Source organism: Vipera ursinii (genome assembly GCF_947247035.1).
Source record: "Vipera ursinii genome assembly, chromosome: 15".
Classification (NCBI taxonomy): Eukaryota; Metazoa; Chordata; class Lepidosauria; order Squamata; family Viperidae; genus Vipera; species Vipera ursinii.
The window spans coordinates 6,679,539-6,702,765 of record NC_139528.1 but is presented as its reverse complement, the minus strand read 5'-3'; the positions used below and the strand labels follow the sequence as shown (position 1 = coordinate 6,702,765).

At 49.8% G+C, this 23,227-nt stretch overlaps 3 protein-coding genes across 5 annotated transcripts in view; 1 reads left to right on the top strand and 2 right to left on the bottom strand.

Moving 5' to 3' along the window:
• Window positions 1-8,287, top strand: part of ARHGEF2 (Rho/Rac guanine nucleotide exchange factor 2) — a 74,513-nt gene extending 66,226 nt beyond the window's left edge. The window contains exons 17-22 of one of the 3 annotated variants that reach the window (XM_083374183.1): window positions 1,368-1,486; window positions 2,095-2,136; window positions 2,280-2,330; window positions 3,059-3,394; window positions 4,994-5,177; window positions 5,874-8,287. In XM_083374183.1, coding sequence (XP_083230309.1) covers window positions 1,368-1,486; window positions 2,095-2,136; window positions 2,280-2,330; window positions 3,059-3,394; window positions 4,994-5,177; window positions 5,874-5,962 — 821 coding nt within the window. In that variant the 3' untranslated portion in view covers window positions 5,963-8,287. Of the gene's footprint in view, window positions 1-1,367; window positions 1,487-2,094; window positions 2,137-2,279; window positions 2,331-3,058; window positions 3,473-4,993; window positions 5,178-5,873 lie in introns of all 3 variants that reach the window. The other 2 variants (XM_083374182.1, XM_083374181.1) reach the window with 2 other exon arrangements.
• Window positions 8,288-14,506: 6,219 nt separating this feature from the next.
• LOC310647097 (relaxin-3 receptor 2-like) lies at window positions 14,507-15,856 on the bottom strand (the record flags this gene model as incomplete). The annotated part of the gene is made up of 1 exon (XM_083374068.1): window positions 14,507-15,856. The coding sequence occupies exon 1, from the start codon at window positions 15,686-15,688 to the stop codon at window positions 14,507-14,509; it is 1,182 nt and encodes a 393-aa protein (XP_083230194.1). The 5' UTR covers window positions 15,689-15,856.
• A 2,941-nt stretch (window positions 15,857-18,797) lies between these two features.
• On the bottom strand, window positions 18,798-21,821 carry LOC310647223 (cystatin-like). The gene is made up of 3 exons (XM_083374296.1): window positions 21,516-21,821; window positions 20,989-21,102; window positions 18,798-19,199 (listed from the first exon to the last, which is right to left on the bottom strand). Exons 1-3 carry the CDS (start codon window positions 21,738-21,740, stop codon window positions 19,122-19,124), a joined length of 417 nt encoding a protein of 138 aa, XP_083230422.1. The 5' UTR covers window positions 21,741-21,821; the 3' UTR covers window positions 18,798-19,121.
• Window positions 21,822-23,227: the final 1,406 nt, after the last annotated feature.

Genomic DNA, 23,227 nt, shown 5'->3' with positions numbered 1-23,227 from the left:
AATGAAGGCTATTGCTAAGCTTGTAAGCCGCCCTGAGTGTTCGGAGAAGGGCGGGATATAAATGGGATTAAAATAAAATAAAATAAAATAAAATTAGTGCAGGTTCGAGTCCCACCAGGCTCAAGGTTGACTCAGCCTTCCGTCCTTCCCAGGTAGGTAAAATGAGGACCCAGATTGTCGGGGGCAATAAGCTGACTTTGTAATAATGCCGCTTGGGGTGTTTGTGAAAGCCCTAATAAGCAGGCATAGACATAGAATTAAGGCTACTGCTAAGCACATTGGTTTGTGCTTCTTAGATTGTAAGCCGCCCTGAGTCTTCGGAGAAGGGCGGGATATAAATGGGATTAAATATATAATTTACATACATATATATACATACATATACATATACACATGCCTCCTTAAGTAACACCAGCTGCCTGCAATTAGTGCAGGTTCGAGTCCCACCAGGCTCAAGGTTGACTCAGCCTTCCATCCTTCCCAGGTAGGTCAAATGAGGACCCAGATTGTTGGGGGCAATAAGCTGACTTTGTAATAATGCCGCTTGAGATGGGGCCGAAAGCCCTAATGAGCAGGCATAGACATAGAATGAAGGCTATTGCTAAGCACATTTATTTATTTATTTATTTATTTATTAATGGGACTTATATCCCGCCCTATCTCCCGAAGGACTCAGGGCGGCTAACAACAATAACATATAATAAGTACAGAAATTAAGATAAAATTAAAATTAAAGTCCTCTGTGCAAGCACATTGATTTGTGCTTCTTAGATTGTAAGCCGCCCTGAGTCTTCGGAGAAGGGCGGGATATAAATGGGATTTAAAAAATTAAATTACCGGTAAATTAAAACTGACCTTTCTGATTAATTTTTCTTTGCGAGGGTGGATGGCAGTAGAGCAGGGCTTTTCAACCAGTGGTACGGGTACCCCCCTGTGGTACATTGGCACCTGGCAGATGGTACGCGACCATCCTAGAACTGCCCGGTGGGCAGGCAGGTGTCTTGCTCGGCTGTGGCTTGGGGGGGGGCACTTTTTCCAGTGCCCTTGTAACTTCCAACAGTCACTAAGCGAAATGTTGTAAGTCGAGGACTAGCTGTACTTCATCACTTTTTTTTTTTTTTTGGTCATCACGTTTTTGACCCCTTGCTAGGCGACTGGTGTTACTCGGATGTTGCCCTATCCTAAAAGCGGTGCGGTGGGTGAAAAGGTTGAAAAGCCCTGGTCTAGAGGACAAGGCTGAAATGAAACGGAACAGTCTGGGGAAGATTCCTCTCTTTTCGCCCCTGATTTTGGTGCTCCAGTCACGGTTTGAGAACTTTTGCATTCACTTTCTGGAGCCATAACCCACTCCCCTTCTCTTCCCACAGATGGCGAAACTGGAAATACGAACCACGCTCTCGAGATTGCCAGGCTTGAGGCGGATTCAAACCACCGGGTGAGCTTTGGGGAGCAGCTGGACAGCCCAGCCCGTCCCTCCCCTCTTTCGGTATACAAATTAAATTATTAAATTATTAAAATTAAATTTCGGTGCTGTAGCCGGACTTGGCAGCCCCCTTTGCTGAGGACCAGAACCTCCCACTGGCCACGCTTTATCCGCCACGTGCAGTGGGCTGCTTGAGCTTTTCAAGCTTTCCACAAGAAGGCTAATTAAAAAAAAATCCATAGGGAAACTGATTTTTTTTAATTTGCTTTTTGCTTTTGGTTTTTCGCCCAAGGAGGCTGGTGGAAATCTCCACCTCTTGAAATTCCTTTAGAAATGCTTTCTCCCAGCTTGGCTCCAGGCTAGTTGTGGGAGGGGGATAAAAATGGCTTCTTGCTAGGAAAATTGGGAGCTTCTGCTAAAGACCCCGGTGCTTGTGCAAAACCTGAGACGTTCGGCAGCCAGTCCTGAGCTTTCAGGCAACCTGTGGCTTGGCTGGGGTGGCTGGGAAATTGGGGGAGGGGATCCTGCAGGAGGGAGGACTGGTCCTTGGGCCCATCAGGAACCGGGGGTGGGGGTGGGGGGGGAGAGATCTTGGCCACCCTTCTGTTTTGAGCTGGCCCAGATTCCCATCCTTTGCTGAGCTTTGGCATTGTGATTCCTTCCTCCCTTAGGATGGAAATGGCAACCAGTTGCAGCACAAAGGACTGCAGGAGGTGAGTGGGATGCATGCCTGAGGAGTTGCCAGGAGAGAAGCAAGGACGGTGTGGTGCCCTTGCTCGGGGTGGGGTGGGGTAGGTGGAGGGGGTAGCTTGGTCTGGCCAGACGGAACGCAGCCTCCTCTTCCCCATTTCTCCAGGAGATGCTCCAGCACCTCAAGAGCCTCTATTCCCTACTCCACGGATTGCAGGTGAGACCCTCCATCAAAGGGCTATTAAACTTATGCTAATAGTTAGTGAAGGGACGTTGTGGCTCAGTGGGTTGGGACGCTGAGCTTGTCGATCAGAAGGTCGGCAGTTTGGCGGGTCGAATCCCGAGTGCCGCGTAACAGAGTTGAGCGCCTGTTACTCGTCCCAGCTTCTGCCAACCTAGCAGTTCGAAAGCACGTAAAAACGCAAGGAGAAAAACAGGGACCGCTACGGTGGGAAGGTAATGGCGTTCCGTGCGCCTTTGGCGTCTAGTCGTGCTGGCCACATGACCACGGAGACGTCCTCGGACAAGCGCTGGCTCTTTGGCTTTGAAACAGAGATGAGCACCGGCCCCTGGAGTCGGAAACGACTAGCACGCATGTGCGGGGGAACCTTTACCTTGACCTTAATAGTTAGTGGGACGCTGCTAAGACAATGGCTCTCCCTTTAATCCTATCGAAAGCTGCGCCCCAGGCTGACCTGGGGGCGACGGCTCTGCCCTGCTGTTCGCGCCAAGCAGAGCAGCTGTCCTGGCTGCCTCTCTCCTATCCAAGCTTCATGAGCAGACAGCCTGACATTGGTAACGGGGGGCGAGTGGGGGGAAGGTTGGACTGGAGGAGGAAGGCGGGGATTGGAAGCTCACCTGAGCCGAGGTCAGCCCCCGACATGCAGAGCCGGGAACCCAGAGCCAGAGAACCTGCCTGCTGCCCTCTTCCTCTTCCTCCCTCAGGGCATCCTGGCACATCAGGACTCCCTCCTGGCCTTCCAGCCACCCGAGGCCGGGGAACGCCAGCGGGAACGGCGGCTGAGCCGCAGCAACTCCTGCCAAGAGGGCCCGCCGGCCGACCAGCAAAGCACGGAGCTCTCCCTCTTGCAGAAGCAGCACGCGCTCTTGCAGCAGGAGCTGAACCGCTGCCGGCAACTGGGCCAGGAGAAGGCCCAGGAGGTGGCCGTCCTGGAGGCCCGGCTGCGGGAGAGCGAGGGGGAGAGGCAACGGCTGGAGCGAGAGGCGGACGAGGCCCGGAGGCAGCTGGCCGCACACCGGGCGCCCCTGGAAGCCGTCTGGGTACGGAAAGGGGCTGACCCCCGGAGGCGCAGTTTGCCTGCCGGAGACGCTTTGTACCAAAGCTTCATCCCTCCTCCAGTGAGTGCCCAAGGGACTGGTGTGTGTGTGTGTGTGTGTGTGTGTGTCTCCTGGCGGTACCTGGTCTTTTTAAGCCCCCCCCCAGGGGTTTCCAAGGGCTAGCCAGGGAGCTGTGCCCTGCTGCAAACTGCCTTCTAGCCTGATCCCCCCCAATGTGGGCTCTGCCCTTTGGCCCGGCTGTTGTGGTGGTGCTCATTCATTTATTGCGTCTCCATTCCCTTTGTCAGATTCTTCCTAGATCTAGCTGCAAAAAAAGAGACCTCACTCGAAATGTCAAGGCAGCTAGAAGTGTGGAGGGGGGGGAGGGGGGAAGAAGGCTGCTGATCTCTGCAAGCCACAAGGCAACCTGACTCGCGGCCAACTCTGGGCCGAGAGGTCAAGAGCTGCAGGATCCCTCTGGGGCCGAAGGGAAGCGTTGCCTGGGGTTAGGAGAGGCCCGTGCCCTGGCCTTGCAGCCTCCCGGGCCAAGGCCGCAGGGCTAGGCAACCTTGGCTCTTTGATGACTCGTGGACTTCAACTCCCAGAATTCCTGAGCCAGCCACGCTGAGGGGAAAGGGAGAGGTTTCCAAGCTGAGCCACGCTGGCTCAGGAATTCTGGGAGTTGAAGTCCACGAGTCATGAGGGGGGCCATAGGTCCCCCATGCTGGCTCAGGAACTCTGGGAGTTGAAGTCCACGAGTCATCAAAGAGCCAAGGTTGCCTACCCCTGGCCTATACTCTAAACCAGGGGTCTTCAAACCTGGCCCTTTTATGACTTGTGGACGTCAACTCCCACAATTCCTGAGCCAGCATGGGGGAACTATGGCTCCTTCATGACTTGTGGACTTCAACTCCCAGAATTCCTCAGCCAGCCACGCTGAGGGGGAAGGGAGAGGTTTCCAAGCTGAGCCACGCTGGCTGAGGAATTCTGGGAGTTGAAGTCCACGAGTCATGAAGGGCCAAGTTTGAAGACCCCAGGAAGAGCAGCTGGGGCTTTGGGGGAAGTGTTTGCTCAGTAGCTGACACCGGAAGCCCTGGAGCTTCAGTCCAAGCAAGGGAAGAGTCCAGTTTAGAGAAAAGAAGGACTAAGAGTGACACTATTCCAGTATTGGGGGGGCTGCCACAAAGAAGAGAGGGGGGGTGTCAACCTATTGTCCAAAGCACCAGAAGGCAGGACAAGAATCAATATATGGAAACTAATCAAGGAGAGAAGCATCCTGGAATTAAGGAGAAACTTCCTAAGAGTGAGGACAGTTAACCAGCGGAACTACCTGCCTCCAGAAGTTGTGGGTGCTCCATCACTGGAGGCTTTGAAGAAGAGACTGGACAGCCACTTGTCTGAAATGGTCTCTTGCATGAGCCGGGGGTTGGACTAGAAGACCTCCGAGGTCCCTTCCAGCTGATGGAGGGATGCTTTTGAAGGCCCTTCAACCAGATGGTCCTTCTCTGACGCAGAGGGCCGGGCACGCCTTTTAGCAACTGAAGCTCTTCCTCGGGGAGGGGGCTTAACTCCGGCTCTTCTCGCCCCTTTTCCTCTCAACAGCCGAACCGAACAGGAGAGCCACTCTCGCCCGGCTGCCATTCCCTGCACCGGACCTTCTCCGGTGGCCAACGGGACGAGGCGGCCTTCCCGGGCCAACTACAGGAGGAAACAGAGGAGCATCTGCAGGTGTTGATGGAGGAGGGGGGCCTGGGCAACTCCCACTCTCCCCCATCCAGCCCCCGAGGTGAGTTGGAGCACCCACCGTGAGGACGGCCGAGCCAGCCACCCTCTTTCCCGACCAGCCGCAGCCGGCTACGGGTAGCCCTCGACTTACCACAGCTCCTTTAGTGACAACGGTTCGGAGTTACAACGCTACCTTGCACACACACAAAAAAAGGGACTTAAGACCATCGCAAGCATCATTCTGGTCATTGGATCAAAATCCAGATGCTTGGCAACCGGCTCATACTTACGACGGTTGCAGTGTCCCGAGGTCAGGTGACCCCCTTTTGTGACCTTCTGGCAGCCGATGGGGAAGCCGGATTCACTTAACAACCGGGTTGCTGCCTTAAGAAATGCAACGATTCCCTGAAGAACCGTGGCAAGAAAAATCCTAATTATGGGACACTGAACAAATGTTTCACTTTGCGACGTCAATTGGGGGGGGTCGGTTGTGGTTGTAACCGCCAGGGGGCAGCCAGGTGCCACTTGGCCCCCTTAGCCAGGCCCTTGGAGCCTTGCCCTCCCCCCCTCCCCAGCTGAGTCCAGCTGTGCTCCAGCAAAGGAGAGTAGAGGGGCTTTGAGTGGTGAGAAGGGGGTGGTGGTTATACATTCAATAAATAAATGCCGATTCCGCCTTCTGCACGTGGTGGAAGAAGCCCTCCGGGCTCCGTCAGGGCGGTGCTTCCCCCATTCAGGAACGCCTCTCACTGCTTTTCAGATTTCCCGAGGATGCAGGACATTCCAGAGGAGGTGGAGAGCATCCAGGAATCCAACGCTGGTGGCGACGGAGACCTCCTGGGCAGTTAGATGGTGCCAAGACGGGGGGGGGGAAACTGCCTCGCAGGACCACCACGGGTTCCCCTGCCGGTCCCACCTACCCCTCCCACCCCTTTTCTTCCATCGCAGTCACACCGGGGTGTTTCAGGGACTTGAAAGGCCGCCCCATGTGAACTTCGACCTGGGCTGGTTGGGGAGGGGGGGGGAGGTCGAGGAAAAGCAGGTCCCGAGAGTGGGCACGAAGGGCAGTCCATTGCGTTGCCCCGTCCCCAGGGACCACGGTTGTGGGTGGCTGTTGGCATTGGTCAAGGGTGCACAAAAGGGTAGTAGGAAACCTTCCTTTCTCTCCCTCCTATTGACGGGTTCAGGCGGGGGGGGCCCTCTGGGGACCATAAAGGCCGCCGGACCTGACGGGCTCGGCTGATTCGGACCCTCGCCACTCCTACTGTACTTCCTGAAGTTTAATTTTTTTTTAATTTTATTTTTTATTTTATTTATTTTGCAAACCGGGGCGGAAGCCGGCCCATCCCGACGGAAGATGAGTTTTTAAATTATTGTTAATTGTTTTTCAGCTGTTTCTGCTTTTGTTTAAAAAACGTTCAGGGGTCTCTACGAACGTTCAGGGCAGGGAAAGTAGTGAGATTTCTGGTCGCGGCCCCCCCCCCACCTCTACCTTAAAAGAGCAAAGAGACAGTCAACCAAGGGGGGGGGGGAGATCCTCGAGGTCCTTAAATTCTTAACATTAGTTGCAACTCAGTCAATTCCGTGCTCCGGACTGGTTTTTTTTTTTCTTCACCTTCACAAGCTGCTCTTTCTGATAATCAGGTTTGTTTAGTTGAGGGAGCTTTCCCTTTTTGGAAACCCAACGTGTTTCCCTTGAAAGGAGGAGTTTTTGAGTTACTTCTCGCTCTCCCCCAAGAGAGGAAATTTGTTACCAAACATCAAACTCTGACTTGTTGCCCACGGCTTAAAAGGAGATCTAACTCGTTCGGCTTTAAGGGAACGGCCTGTATTTTGAATCTCTCAACTTAACTCTTATCGGTTTGGGGGAAATAGATCCCAGAGAGATTTGGGGTCTGTAGAAATGCAGATGTTCCACAAATGAATACTTCATGCCTGTGTGGAAATGATGTCATAAACACGACCGGTTAAAAATAAAAATAAAAATAAAAACCGTTGGGGATATTTTTTTGCAACCTAAATTTGCAGCGAAGCCGTTCTTTCTTCCACCCGGGAAAGAAATGTTTTCTGTCTTCCAGCTTGATGCTCTCCACCTATATCGCATTGCTGGGATTGCAGACCACTATCTCCGTTTGGAAATTTAGATTGTGCTATGAAAATTCAGAGTTGTTTTTTTTTTTAAATTGGGGGTGGTGGGGGAGTAGGAGGAAATCCACAATTTTCAGGATTTTTTAACCACATTTTTTAACCATGAGTGGGATCTTTGCATTAAAAATACGTATCAGGGAAAACATCAGGGATTAGAAATTGAGTTGGAAATTGGCTGGAATTCTAGCTTGATTGGAAATAAAATTAGATGTGATTTCTTTCTTTCTTTCTTTCTTTCTTTCTTTCTTTCTTTCTTTCTTTCTTTCTTTTTTTTACATTGCCATTGACACAATTTGCCCACCCACTCAGCTTATGGCCTGAGTGTGCCTGGTCGAAACAAATGCAGGAAATTGCTCAAATTGATTTGATCCCTCCTTGAGACAGTTATCCCAAGAACAAATTCCCCCATCGGAAGAAACGGAAAAAAAAGGACAAGAAGGAATTGTGCAAATTGCAAACGGGGTCTCTCTCGTCCTTGTGGAATTTTTAAAAATAAATAAAAATCACCACTTCTCTTTAAGATGCTATTCCGGTCAATTCCATCCCAATTTCAAGGAAAAGCCAGAAGCCCCCAAACATCCTTCTGCTTTCTCTATGGAACCACCCTCCGATCCATATTTCTCTCACTTTAGCCATTTTTAAAAATTCCTTTTCCACCCTTAAAAGGAGAGAGATTTTTCTTTTACTGATTTAAAAAAAAAAAACTCTTGCTATTCTGGCCAGTAACACTTCTTAACAGAAAACTTTAAAAAAAAAAAAAAAGGTGCCACGAAGGACTTTTTTTTTTAAAAAAAAAAAGAAAAATAACACAGGAGAGTGATTTTTTTTAAAATAAATGTATATGAAGATAAAAATGGTTTATTGTTTTCCTGTTGATTTAACTTGTAAAAGAAAAAAAATGGACCGGAAAAGTTTAATTAAAGATACGAAAACCAAGAACGCGTGTCCACTTTGCTGGGGGACGGGGGGGTGCAGAGCGTTGGGTTGACCCCCTCCCCCGAAGGCCGAGGTAGAGGAGGAGGAGGAGGACCCTGGGGTCATGATCCAAACTAGATATCCTCATCGGTGTTAGAAAGGAATGGGGTTGGGAGGAGGAGGAGGGGGATTGCAGGGACCTTGGTGCTCTCTGAGTTTCGTGGTTTTCTTGCAGACGTTTCACGACCCAACTAGGGAACATCATCAGTGCTAGAGGGGTTTACAGAGAGGAAGAAGAGGAGGAGGAGGAGGAGTCCTTGGTTGTCTCGGAGCTGGCTTCTTTCCTTGCAGACATTTCATGACCCAACTAGGTAACATCATCAGGGCTAGAACAGAGTGGAGGAGGAGGAGAGGAGGAGGAGGAGGATGACAACTGTGGGGTCCTCGGTGCTCTCAGAGCTTGGTTGTTTTCTCGCAGACATTTCATGACCCAACTAGGTAACATCATCAGCGTTAGAGGAGAATGGGGTCGGAAGGAGGAGGAGAAGGGCTGGCAAGCAACACTTGGAGGACGCACTGGAGAGAGGAGAGCGCGTGGTCTGGGAAAGGCCTGGATGTCTGGTCCCTGCAGATCCAGGCTTGGAAGCTGCCCTGGAGCATTTGTGCCCAGGAGAAAACCCTGGGCCCTTAGGAGGGCCCTTTGGGAGGTGATCCTCCCCCGAGCCGCGGGCACAACTCGTGGGGAACACCCGGGCCCTTGGCAGTGCAGAAAGCCCTTGGCCTTTGCCCTCGGGCCTCTCGCGGACCTGGGAAGAATGGATGGCCAGGAAAGAGCCCTGGCAAGGCCAGGCGGAGACTCGGCCCCTTCCTCCGGCCACAGCACCAGTGCCCGTTTGTGGCGGCCCATGACGCCCCCAGGTGGGAGCAACACGCAGCCTTGTGAGGCCAGGAAGTGTCCTCCGAAGAGCGCGAGAGCAGGGCCCAAGTGGCAGCGCCAGGCAAAGGCCAACCAGATGCTTGGATTGTGGCAGTCAGAAGAGCCACAGGCCGGACCAGCTGCCTGCGCTCCGTTCCCGGACACGGAGGTAGGACAGAAACCGTTTCCCAGAGGGGGCAACTTAAAGCAGCCTGACCGGCAGGTGATCCATCAACCCTACAGTGCTGCTTCGCCTTCATATGAACGTAGCATTATGTCTTGAATCTTAAATCATTTCCCAGGCAGTCTTCAACTTACAACCGTTTGTTTAGTGACCCTTTGACATTACAAGGGCACTGAGAAAGTGACTTAAGGCCATTCTTCACACTTAATGACCGTTGCAGCATTCCCCCACGGTCACGTGATTTACATTGGGAGGCTTGACGACTGCCTCACAGTTAACGACGGTCGCAGCATCCCGGGGTCAGGTGAGATCTCCCATTTGCGACCTGACAAGCAATGGGGTGAAGCCGGATTCGCTTCACAACCATGTTACCGGCTGAACAACTACGGCGATTCACTCCACAAACGTAGCAAGAAAGGTCGTCAAATAAGGCAAAGCTCGCTTAACCAAATTTCTCACTTAGCAACAGAAATCTGAGGCTCCGTTGAGGCCGTAAGTTGAGGGCTACCTGTAACTTTGAAATACGCTTGCAACTTTTGAGACAATTCGGCAGGTCCCACTGCTGGTATGCAAAAAAGCAGATGGGGGCTTTTCTCTGGTGCCGGACCCTCACCCTCAACTCACGGGCCCCGGGCTACTTTGCGGGCCTCACAGCCGCCCCTCTGCACACCACGGAGAACGTTCCCCTTTTGACTGACCCATTTGGGGAAGACTAGTCCGTCCTTTCAATTAATGAAATATTTTTCAAAGAAGCAAAGCATCTGGGGGAAATTCTCACGGGAAGAGCGTGGTGTCTTTGAGATGGAATTGTAGAGCGAGAACTGTGGAGTTGGTACCTGGAGGATCAACCTTGGCTCTTTTATGACTCGTGGACTTCAACTCACAGAGTTCCTGAGCCAGCATGGGGGGAACTATGGCCCCTTCATGACTCGGGGACTTCAACTCCCAGAATTCCTGAGCCAGCATGGCTCAGCTGGGAAACCTGTCCCTTTCCCCTCAGCGTGGCTGGCTGAGGAATTCTGGGAGTTGAAGTCCACAAGTCACAAAAGAGCCAAGGTTGCCTACCCCTGGCCTATGCCACTTTAGGAGTCGTGGACTTCAACTCCCACAATTCCTGAGCCAGCATGGGGTACCTATGGCCCCTTCATGACTTGTAGACTTCAACTCCCAGAATTCCTCAGCCAGCATAGCTCAGCTTGGAAACCTCTCCTTCCCCTCAGCATGGCTGGCTCACGAATCCTGGGAGTTGAAGTCCACCAGTCATAAAAGAGGCAAGGTTGCCTAACCCTGGTCTAGTCCAACCCTGGGAGAGTCGAGTGTCCTGGCCTCTTGTTAGGTCATCCCACTCCAGAGGTTGTAGCCTCCCTGTTTTTCATGTCTCTTTCCATCTCTCCCGGGGAAGAAATGGGGAAGGAAGTCTTCAGTAATTTATTTTTCAGGAAGTTCCAGGCTGGAGACTAAAACATAGGAAAAACAGTTGCAGGAACTGGGTTTGGCTAGTCTAGAGAAAAGGACCAGGGGAGACATGATAGCAGTCTTCCAGTATTTGAGGGGCTGCCCCAAAGATGAGGGGGGTCAACGTATTCTCCAAAGCACCAGGAGGCAAGAAAAAGAAACAATGGATGGGAAATTAGTCAAGGAGAGAAGCAACCTGGAATTAAAGAGAAACTTCCTAACAGTGAGGACAATCAACCAGTGGAACAGCCTGCCACCAGATGTTGCAGATGCTCCATCCCTAGAGGCTTTTAAGAAGAGATTGGACATCCATTTGTCTGAAATGATATAGGGACTCCTGCTTGAGCAGGGGGCTGGACTAGAAGACCTCCAAGGTCCCTTCCAGCTTCTATTCTATATTCTATTCTATATTCTATTCTATACTCTATACTCTATATTCTATTCTATACTCTAATGTATGACAAAACACCCAATTTTCTACACAGCAACCATCCAAGTCAGTTTAAAGTCGCCACTTAGAGCACTCTGGAAGAAATTCTCACCCTGCCTAAGAGTGAGGCAGAGACCCCAGACCTCTCTCTTCAGGGGAAGGCAGCTTCTGAAGAGTTGCAAAACATTTGCAGAAAGCAACCAACGGCCCCTCGTGGGAGTGTGCAGACACAGCTGGAGGGCCAGATTGCCTTTAGAAGTGTGGGGGATTGCAAGCCACCCTCGTTGGGTCATTTTGCTGTCCTGCGGCGTTGGCAGGGGATAGCAAGAGACACCCGTTTCTTCTTGGAAGCGTCGAAGTAGGCTGGGGGAGGGGGGAAAAGAGAAGGCGTTGTCCAGTTCCACTTTTTTCTCACCTTTGTGAACTATAAAAGTTCAGGAAGCTGAGAAGGAACCTGTCAGCCCGATGGACTTTGGTCTTTCGTATCAAACACTGGAATCCGACGGCACTGACAGGGACCGGGTACACCGAGTTCGGCTTAGTTTGCCAAACACCGGACGGCACTAATAAAACGAACGTTTTTCCCACGAATGTCCCTTGGGTAAAATCTGCAGTTGATTCTGAGCAAACCCAAAGCGCGTAAAGCTACAGCTGGAGCGTTTCCTTGCTCCAAAACTTCTCTGCTTGTTTCAATCCAATTTCTCTCCGAGGGGGCCCTTCGGTTTATATGTTTATTCATTGATGGAGCCCAGCCTTCCTTAGCAACGTGCACTTCATCCTTTATTTTTATTAGCACTGAGGCTGTATTTGCACAACCTGCTAAATTTTTATTAACTTCTCAGACTTGGTTAGTTTGCTCGGTCTTCTGAGGGTTTGTGCAAATTGGAACACGTCGGTTCTTTAATGAAATCTCTTGTGCAAACAGGGAATTAGATTAATCCACTAGCTGAGTTTTCAATAATCTCTCCCAAAGTAGGGGAATGAATGAAATGGATTATTTATTCTGACAAGAAACTAAAGAAGCATAGACGAGGTTTAGTCTTCGGCGTGCAGAAACGCTTGGAAACTCTCTTGCTTCTCCAAATGTGCTTCTCCCGTACCATCCTGTTTACCCAGAATGCATTGTGGATTTTTTTCCCCCTCCTCCAATGAAGCAGGATTGGGCAACGAAGACAGCAGGGTGAAAAAGGTGAAGAGCAAAATAAGTCGGGGCTGGCTGGCTCAGGAATTCTGGCAGTCCTTGAGTCATCAAAGAGCCAAGGTTGCCTAGCCCTGAAATAATGTCTCCTGCCCTTGGATCAGAAGACCTCCCAGGTCCCGCCAGTCCTAGGATTCTGTGATTCCAAAAGAATGGCGTTGGGTAGAAGGGAAGAGGAAGAACACACACACCCCTTCTACTGCCTCAGCAAACCCATTTGGATTACGGGGATTACAGATAATCTGCAGTACAGATCACAGAAACCATATTTGGATTGCCTCTACATTAATGGGACTTGGCAGTTACTCTTGTCCCCTGGATTTATTTCCCATTTTTCTGCAGGGGGTTCAAAGTCCCATGTTTTCACTCCCGCCTCCAGACAGCCCTGTGTGGTTGGTTGGGGCCAGCTGAGAGAAAGAAAGGGGCCCAGGAGAATTCCTGAGCAGATCCTTGGGGGATTCTCTGTGGACGGGCAGAAGAGCAGTTTAATTTCATTTAATTATGGGACTTGTATGCCGCCCTATCTCCCGAAGGACTCAGGGCGACTAACAACAATAAAACAACAATAAAAACAATGAATACAAATATTAAAAGAGATTAAATGTTACAAAGCCCCACTCGCCTTGTGCCGGCTACCGAAAGAGCCTCGGTCCTACGTTTCCCTTGCCTCATCCTGGAGGGCAGTCGGTGTATTCCCCCCCCCCGCCCCCAATCTGCACCTCTGTTTTGACTAACATTTGAATTCCTCTGCAAAGGAAATGGAAAGCTGGGTTTATTGTGTTTGCTAAAAACCTGATTACGGCTGTTTTGCCCCGGATGGTCCAAACTGTGACCTTAGCCTGGCTGGCTCCTTCCTTTTAACTGCTCCCAGTTCATGGCAGGCAGCAGCGTAAAAATGAGTCCCCTCTTTTTCTTCCTCTGCAAGAACACGGAGCCGGAGGGAGCCGAGTTCAGGAGGTGCTCTGGCAGGAAGCAAGGCTGTCATCACCCCTTGCAGTTCTTTGCGAGTGGAACCCAAGCCAAGGCGTGTGAGAAGTTGCACCAAGTCTTCGTGCCGGTGGCCTTCCCTTGCCATTGGCATCCAGCCAGTAGATGATTCGCAGGTAGACTGTCTCAGAAAGTGGAGGTTTCATTTAGCTGGGCTAACAACGCAAAAGTCCAAGCAAGACACCTGAACTTTTGGCTTCCTTCAGGTCATTTGTGTCCAAAACAGGCAGGTGGCCTGGCCTGGCTCTTCACCTAGGAATGCAGTGTTGTGTAAATACGCACAGTATCCTCGACACACATCCTCACTGTACATTGCCCCACCTTGCCAAAGTTCTCCCTGACCCTTTTGGCCAAAAAAAAAAAAAGATGTTCATTAGTGTCCATCCTCCAAGGAAAATATGCACAGCACATGATTTTCCTTCCATGTGGCTGCAGTTCAGAAAAAGCACACCCGGAGAGCGGGAACCAAGGAGAAAAGTGAAAGACGAGCAGACGTTTAGAACTGGACTGGATCAGCCTTCAATGAACTCAGAGACAGGCATGCAAAGGCCTAGTGGTCGTTTCGCCCCCCCCTTGACTTCCCCAATCCAGCTTTCAACCCAATCTTGGCCTGTCTCATTTCTGTCTCTTTTTTTCACAGCTGTCTCATTTCTGGGACACAAACTGGTCTGTGGTGGAAGGCCAGGAGGACCTGTTAATTAATTGTCCCTAACTAATGAATAGAGAGGGACGCGGTGGCTCAGTGGGTTAGGACGCTGAGCTTGTCAATCAGAAGGTTGGCAGTTTGGCGGGTCGAATCCCGAGTGCCGCGTAACAGAGGGAGCGCCTGTTACGCGTCCCAGCTTCTGCCAACCTAGCAGTTCGAAAGCACGTCAAAACGCAAGTAGAAAAACAGGGACCACTACAGTGGGAAGGTCACAGCGTTCCATACACCTTTGGTGTCTAGTCGTGCCGGCCACATGACCACGGAGACGTCCTCGGACAAGCGCTGGCTCTTCGGCTTTGAAACGGAGATGAGCACCGGCCCCTAGAGTTGGAAACGACTAGCACACATGTGCAGGGGAAACCTTACCTTAAACTAATGAATCCCTAATTAAATATCTTAGAACTAGGAAGAAACTTCCTGACAGAACACTTCCCCAAGGCCCAGAAGATGCTACTCAGAGTCCTTCAGCTGCACCATCCTCTTTTTCTGCTTCCAAGAGGGTGGAGAAGGCTGTCTCCTCCTTTGCTCCGCTTTGAGGACTGCGGGGAGCATCAGACGGGCCGGGAGGCAGAGCCACCAGCTCTCCCTCCTCTGAGGGCTTGTGGGAGGAGAACAACTGGTAGGAGGCGATGGAGGACAGCCGGCGGAAAGTGTCCTTCATGGCTTCTTGGAACTCACGGCGGATCAGGCAGTAGATGATGGGGTTGAGGCAGCTGTTGGCGTGAGCCAAACAGGTGGTCAATGGAAAGACGTAAGTCTGGAGATAGTGAAAGGTGGCGTCCAGCGGCAGAGCCCCGAATTTCACCAGAATGCCCCAGACAGTGACCACGTGGTTAGGGAACCAGCAGATGAAGAAGCAGCCGACCACGAGGCGGACGGTGGCAGCAACCCGGTTATGCCGCGTTAGGCTGTGGCTGGTAATGTGGTGGGATCTGAGAAACCGGAGGAGGAGCAGGTAAGAAGTCAGGATGACCGCCAAGGGGATCACAAAGGCAAACACCACTCTCTGAAGCTGGTAGACCCCCAGGTGATACTGGCTGGGAAACTGGAAGAGGCAGAGTTCCACCCCGGCAACGTTTACCACTCCGGCATAGACAGCTGTCGGTACGGTGAGCACCGCCGCCAGGGCCCAAAGGGCAGCAGCGATGCACTTGGCTGCTTGGGGCGTCATCCTTAACCCATCCTTCACCACCGAGACCACCGACCAGTAGCGGGTGATCCCCATGGCCGTAAGCAAGAAGACGTTGGCGTAGATGCTGAGAAGAGTCAGGGAAGGCACGGCTTTGCACAAGGCTCGGCCAAAGGGCCACTGGAAATCCAAGGCCATCTCCGTGGCCCAGAAAGGCAGCATCAGGGAGAACTGGAAGTCAGCCACCGCTAGGCCAAAGACCAAGATGTTAATGGCTGCCCTGGACCGGTCCTTCTGGGTGCAAATGAGGTACATCACTAGGCTGTTTCCCAAGAGGCCCCCCGCGCACACCAGCAGGTAGACCATGGTGATGAATATCCTTACGCCAAACGAAACATCCGATGAGACCAAGGTGGTGTCGTCACTGAGCAGGTCAAACATCCCCATCAAGGTCCCGTTTGTGACACTGACGTTCCACCCATCACCCCAAAGCTCAGTCGGATCCATCTTGGAGCAGAAACAGATTCCCCGAAAAGTCCTTTTTCAGGGCTCCTCTGACCATTGCACGGTGGAGGCCGGAAGGTTGCAAGTATCTTCCCCAGAAAATATCTGTCCAGATCTACCCCAAGGAGACCCTCCGCAGAACTGCCCTTCTGCCTCACAAGGAAACCAGAGATGGGGCTGCTTCCGGGCCTCCAGCCCACCAGGCCTCCCTTCCTTTCACAGGGAGCTGCAGCTTTTAGCTTTCCTTTCAGGATCCAAATCCTTGCCGGAGCCGAAGCTGCCGACTCGCTGGGAAAAGAGAAAAGGCACGATCAAGCTGGGACGGGGACTCGCTCACCACGCCCAGCTTGAAGAGCAAGGACAGCCTCCCTGTCAGCTGGGCAGGGCAAGGACACTCCTCTCCTGGCACACCTGTTGCACTCCATATCTCCGATTCCACACGCAAGCCCTTTACGGAGGGAGCTCTGGGAAGCCATCCTGCAGTGGATACTTGGTCCCCAGGTTGACACAGGCTGTTTGTGCTACCTGCTCTAATGTACATCGGCGAAACCTGGGCCCTAAGCTCACAATACAATACAAAAGCCACGCGTGGCACAAAGAAAGAGACATGCTCGGTATCACGGGACAAGATAGGAAGACCCGCACATGGATTTTAGAGAACACACAAAAATATACAAGGCCGTCAAGAGAGTAAAAGAATTGAAATATGGAAATGGGGCTGGTCGCGTAGCAAGAAGAACCGATGGCCGGTGGGCCAAGGCGGTCATAGAGTGGATCCCCCTTGATCAAAAGCGCCCAAGAGAGAGACCTCAAAGAAGATGGAACGACGACATCAGGAAGGGTTGTGGGCCCAATTGGCCAAAGGAAGGCCCAGGACATGCGGAAGAGGCCTTCATCCTGCAGTGGATGCACAATGGCTAGGAAGATGAATGATGATCTGTCTGCCTGCCTGCCTGCCTACCTAGTTAGCTAGCTACCTTGTCTGTCTGTCTATCCTATCCTATCCTATCCTATCTTATCCTATCTTATTCTATCTATCTATCTATCCATCCATCCATCCATCCATCCATCCATCCATCCATCCATCCATCTATCCATCCATCTATTAAGAACCAATGATAGGTGGACCAAGGCGGTTATAGAATGGATCCCACTTGGTCAAAAGCGCCCACGAGAGAGAACTCAAACAAGATGGAGCGACGACATCAGGAAGGGTCGTGGGCCCAATTGGCCAAAGGAAAGCCCAGGACCGTATTGGTGGGAAACATGCGGAAGAGGCCTTCATCCTGCAGTGGAGGGACCATGGCTAGGATGATGATGATGATGGCACAAGACTTGACAGCACGTCTGCTAAGCCACCAAAATAACAACAGCGACAACCAAGTTCAGTACGTGCAGCTCTAGCTGTATTCCGCGAAGCAGCCAAAAAAATGGCTAAAACTTATTTTAATATTAATGTCTGCTGTACATCATGCTGCTTGTAAAGTTTGAACAAGGTTTGACTATCGGGAAGGTCCAGCCAAGGAGACGGGGGGGGGGAGAGGGGGCCTTTTGCAGCTGTCCTTCCAATCACAGCCCCAACTTCTGCAATCTCCTTGTCCATCATTTAAAAAACTGGGGAGTCCTCTTCTTAAACCCCCCAAACGAGCTTGACAGCATTGGGACAACCAAAAGCTCTATTCCCATCCTCGGAAAAGTGACATGGGTGGCATATAAAAATAATAAGTAAATAAATAAGTAAGTAAATAAAATCCTTTCCTTGGTCACCAGACCTTGCAAGAAACCAGATGCTACCTTTGCCCCCCCAAATCCACCCCAACGAGCCCACGCCAGCCCCACTTCTTACCTTTAATTTCCATTTTTTTTTCTTTCTCTTTGTGTTCGTTCCATATGAATCGTACCCAATTTACTTTCCTGTAATGTTCTGATTTTCTCAAACTTAGCTTGGTTGGATTGTGTAACAATTGTTAAAAAGAAAAAAAAAATCCATCTTTTATTTGATAGAATAATATGCTGCGCTTCTTTTTTTAGCGTGTTGAATAGCGCCCTCTAGTGGCTGAAGAGAATAGCTGAAACATAAAACAGAATCCTAGCACTGTTAGAACAATTAACCAGCGGAACAACCTGCCTCCAGAAGCGGTGAATGCTCCATCACTGGAAGCTTTTAAGGAGAGACTGGACAGCCATTTATCTGAAATGGTATACGGGGGTTGGACTAGATGACCTCCAAGCTCTTTTCCAACATCATCATCATCATTATTATTAGAAGGAACCTCGGAGGTCTTCTAGTCCAAACCTCCACTCAAGGCAAGAGCCATCCCGGTCAAAGGGTCCTCTAGTCTATTTTTGAAAACCTCCAGTGACAGGGCATCCATAACTCCAGGAGGGAAACTATTTCATTGATTAATATTAATTGATTAATATTACGCTACTCTCTCTTTTTTTCTTTATTTGTGGCAGAAGCACCTTCACATTATCAACACAGCGTTCAACACTGAGCAAATGAAATAGGTATAAAATAGGTCATAAAAATAGAGCACAGAAAGGAAATATGTAAAACAATAGGATTAAAACACTCTACTAGAGGTAGTCCTCAACTTACGACAGTTCATTTAGTGACCATTCAAAGTTACAACAGCACTGAAAAATGCGACTTATTACTGTGATTGTTGCGGCATCTCCATGGTCATGTGATCAAGATTTAGATGCCTGGCAATTGACTCATATTTACGACGGTCGCGGTGTCCCAGGGTCATGTGATCTCCTCTGGCAACCTTCTGACAAGCAAAGTCAATGGGGAAGCCAGATTCACTTAACAACCGGGTTACTAACTTATCAACTGCAGTGATTCACTTAGCAGCTGTGACATGTTTTCAGGCCACATTCCTTTCACAGAAAGGGAGGGCAAAGCAGAGCAAGGCAGATACATTCTCCAATGAACAAGTCCGCCCTCCCAATAGAATGGCAGACCCCTGTTTCCCCCAGCTGGACAAAGCAAAGCCTTTCTAGCCAGAGGCTTTTTTGAACAAGCCATGGTAGCCTTGTGTTACGCACGTGTGAAAACATGAAGGTGGGACGGGATTTGGACAAGAAAGGAACAAAAGCCGGAACATCGTGATGATAGCTTTTATTAAGACTAACAGAATTAGCAACATATTGATTCGTCTTCTCGAAGATGAAAATTATAGAAAAGAGGATGGAACGGAGGAGCGAGAAAGAGGCACCCCCCCCCCTTGTATGTCATGGAACAATTTCAGAAACTCAGAAAATTTGGACTTAAATGCACCATTTCATTCATGATTTGCGAACGGCCACACATGGGATCTTGTTGGCAGAAACCCAAGCTGCACCCAAGAGCTTGCCTGGCTGCTGGACACTCTGAGAATCGTTTGCCCACGTTGGTCTCGGCACGGGAGGTCCACCCTAGTCACCCAGATTAGAAACAATTCATGCTTGTCAGCCGGTTTTCATTCAGCCAAGGACGGGACCAGACTTGAAAGTTACAGGTTAGTTTCTGGAAGGGAACAAAAGAGAGGGGGGAAAATAGAATCTTTAAACCTTTTAATCTTTTGCAACATTCATGGAAATAAATTAAACGCACTGACAGAGATGCTGGGGAAACTGAATAAACAGCCTCCGGTCAAAGGGCTTAGCCTGGCCTTTTTTTTTTATTGAAAAGTTTTACAATACATTTTATCTTTAACAATCCCCCCCTCCCTCCACCCACCCCTACCTAACCCTCCCTATCCCTCCCCCCCATTCCCCCCTTCCCCCCCCTGGCCTGGCCTTTTTTAATGAGACCTTGCCAAGTTGCTCAGCAGACTACAGTTCCCATCTCCTGAGACCCATGGAGTGACGTGTTGCACTATCCCGATTTGAGTCCTGATTCACCGAGCACGGCAAGCCAGTTGCGATGACAAAATAAGTTCACACAACCAGCTAAACGTGAAGCAAAGAAGCCAAGTTACAGCTGGGTCATTTGTCCAACTCAGGTTGTTGAATAACAAATCAGCGCAGGTTGCACCCCTTCTTTCTTGGGAACACAGAGAAAATTGAAGAGAAAGGTAATAAGGGATCTGAAGGTTAAATCCCCTGATGAATGGTTAAGGGAACTAAGTCTGTCTAGTCCAGGGGTAGACAACCTTGGCTCTTTGATGACTCATGGACTTCAACTCCCAGAGTTCCTGAGCCAGCATGGCTCAGCTTGGAAACTTCTCTCTTTCCCCTCAGCATGGCTGGCTCAGGAATTCTGGGAGTTGAAGTCCACGAGTCATAAAAGCCAAGGTTGCCTAACCCTGGTCTAGTCTAACAAAGAATGACTTGATACAGTCTTCCAATACTTGGGGGGCTGTTTATGAAGAGCCGGATCCAGAGAAATCCTTGTTCCTCTCTGTCCTGTCCTGGTCAGGCCCCACTTGGAGTTTTGTCCAATTTGACCCACACAGACTGGAATGTGTTTAGAGGAGGGTCTGGAAACCAAGAATAGCAATGAAGGGAACTTGGTTTCATTTGGCCTGCAGAAAGGAAGGCTGAGCAGGGATGCGACATTAGTCTTCTAGTACCCCAAAATGACAGTCCTTTGTCAACAGAAGGTTTATTAAATGGGATAATATAAAGACTAAAGGAGAGGACCGAGCCATCAGATAATCAGTGTGTCTGCTGGGAAATATCTACAAATACCTGGGGGGGGGGAAATCTAACCCAGTTAGGATGCTGGCTAAGGGGCTCTCCTCTACCCAACTTGGAACTCATAATTCTCATTTTTATAACTCGGCTTCCCATTTCTTTTGTTTTATTATGTTCTATGTTCTACAAATAAAAGGGACGCGGTGGCTCAGTGGGTTAGGACGCTGAGCTTGTCGATCAGAAGGTCGGCAGTTTGGAGGGTCAAATCCCGAGTGCCGCGTAACAGAGTGAGTGCCTGTTACTCGTCCCAGCTTCTGCCAACCTAGCAGTTCGAAAGCACGTAAAAATGCAAGTAGAAAAATAGGGACCACTACGGTGGGAAGGTAACAGCGTTCCGTGCGCCTTTGGCATCTAGTCATGCCTGCCACATGGCCACGGAGACGTCCTCGGACAAGCGCTGGCTCTTTGGCTTTGAAACGGAGATGAGCACCGGCCCCTATCGTTGGAAACGACTAGCACGCATGTGCGGGGGAACCTTTACCTTTACCTATGTTCTACAAATAGGAATCATCTAAAACAAGCATTACAATCTGGTTTAGAAAAGTTAAGCTGAGACAAGGCATCTTTCATCAATTCAGCTGCAAAAAATATAACCAGAACGTGGCATCTCATCTCACCTCCGGCAGGAGCTCGCACTTCTGAATTTCGCTGAACGCCATTGGCCCATTGCTCTTTTCACACACTGTTTTCCCTATTTCCACCGTAAGATAGTATTTCGTGCCTGCAACCACCTGGATTAAAAAAAAATAGGTACCCCAATGTTTAGGTAATTGCAGCACAAAAAAATTACAATACATGCTTAATTTCATCAGATGCAACCTTGGAAGGATTAGAGCTTGAGAAGAAGAAAATCAGTTCCGCTGGAAATATTTCGGTAGCAAACAGTCATGCCCTTTCAGTTCACAGTTTGCTCAGAACACAATGCAGTTCCTCCCTAAACTGCCTCCACCACCCCAATTCCACTGTTTCCAGAGCCCTTTCCGAAGATCTTTCGAATATCCATCAGTGCACTGAGGATGTTATCTAGTTTGGTAATGAAATGCCTTGAAGAAAGCAATCAAGCTCAGAGCGTTCCAAGGATCCCACGGACCCTATTGAGGCTGCCCACCTCCCCTGATTGTCACACACACACACACACACACACCTGGCTCTGTGCCTTCACAACACGCAGCTCCTTGAAATAGTTGAGGTTGTTGCTGCGCTCGTTGTACTGCTCCACGGCAAAGGCGGCAGCTTCCTGCACCCCCTTCTCTGTGACAGATACGGGGAAAAGTCCCCCGGGCATTCCCACATCCTGGAGCAGCACAGAGGGCAGCATCAGAAGGGAGCAGAGGAGGAAGAGAGGGCAAGGCAGCTGAATGCGCGCCATGGGGCTGGCGAGAGAAACAGGCTGGCAGGTGCGCAAGTAGAACAAGCAGGTAACCCGAACAGTCACAATGAACTGAACCCGGCACAGTGGGGGACAGATATAGCCCAGGATGGCAATGAATCCTGGGAATGTTTGCAGATCATTATCTACATCTTATTTGCCCATCAATCAAATATGAATTATTAAGTCAATAACTGGAGGGTAAGAGCTGCGTCCACATGACCAGCTGATCCAACTCTGAGATAGCAAGCACGCCCAGCGCTTATCTCCATTCCACCTTAACTGAGATTAGACTAATCACCCTGCATGGTTTACAAGAACCCAGGAAGGGAAAGTAAAGGAGAGGAGGCAAAGCTCCTCTTGAAAAAGTATGACAGGATGCAGGCTAATGAAATGAATCAGAATAGAAGGGAAGGGACCCTGGAGGTCTTCTAGTCCAACCCCCTGCTCAAACAAAAGACCCTATACCATTCCAGACAGGTGGCTGTCTGGTCTCTTAAAAGCCTCCAGTGATGAAGCCCCCACAGCTTCTGGAGGCAAGCCGTTCCACTGGTTAATTGTTCTCACAGTTAGGAAGTTTCTCCTTAATTTCAGGTTGCTTCTCTCTTGTTTACATCCATTGTTTCTTCTCCTGCCTTCTGATGCTTTGGAAAATAAGTTAAACCACCTCCCTTCTTTGTGGCAACCCCTCAAATACTGGAATACTTCTATCATGATGTCACCCATAGTCCTTCTTTTCTCTAGACTGGCCATACCCAATTCCTGCAACCGTTCTCCGTATGTTTTTGTCTCCAGGCCTTTAATCATCTCAGTTGCTCTTCTCTGCACTTTTCCCAAAGTCTCAACATCTTTTTTGTAATGTGGTGACCAAAACTGGATGCTGCATTCCAGGTGTGGCCTTACTAAGGATAATAATGGCTCTTGTTGTGCAAGGCCAAACTCACTCAAAGCTGCCACTGTACTCCTTGGCTGAATTTACAGAATACACCTGCCCTCAACTCATTTTAGCCAACGTGTAACGCTCATTTTACCATTTAGAGTTCAGTATGTTCTTTATGGAATAAAAATAGGTTTCCTGCAAAAAAAAACGTTGTAAATCATGATTATCCGACTACAAATGGCTATAAATGTGGGCTGCTTGCCAAGTGACCAAAATGTGGGTGAAAACCAGGGAAAAATTTATGAGTTAATTTCAAGTAGGTTGTGTTTTGTTTTGTTTTGCATTTTTGGAATATTTCTGAAACACCAAGAACACCTTCCCAGCCTGTGGCATTATAGAGAAAATTGGGGCAAAAGGGGCTTAATAGGAAAGAACTCTGCATGTGCACTGAGGAACAGCATATTATTTTATTTGATTTGTATACTAGAGGACTTTGCCTGATTGTCCACAAAAGGTTCTCAAAAAGACATAACATGTGATACTGCTCCTGACAGTATTATTTGGGGGATTCATTCTTTTTACTCAGTTATCCATATCAAACAGAAAT

What these genes read in the sequence shown, in the direction of transcription:
- LOC310647223 (XM_083374296.1), bottom strand. Translation starts at nt 21,740, where the DNA reads ATGGCGCGCATTCAGCTGCCTTGCCCTCTCTTCCTCCTCTGCTCCCTT. An exon ending in TTGTGAAGGCACAGAGCCAG is followed by an intron (nt 21,103 to 21,515) that starts GTGTGTGTGTGT and finishes TTTTTAATCCAG; the next exon opens with GTGGTTGCAGGCACGAAATA. An exon ending in AGTGCGAGCTCCTGCCGGAG is followed by an intron (nt 19,200 to 20,988) that starts GTGAGATGAGAT and finishes GTTCCCTTCCAG; the next exon opens with AAACTAACCTGTAACTTTCA.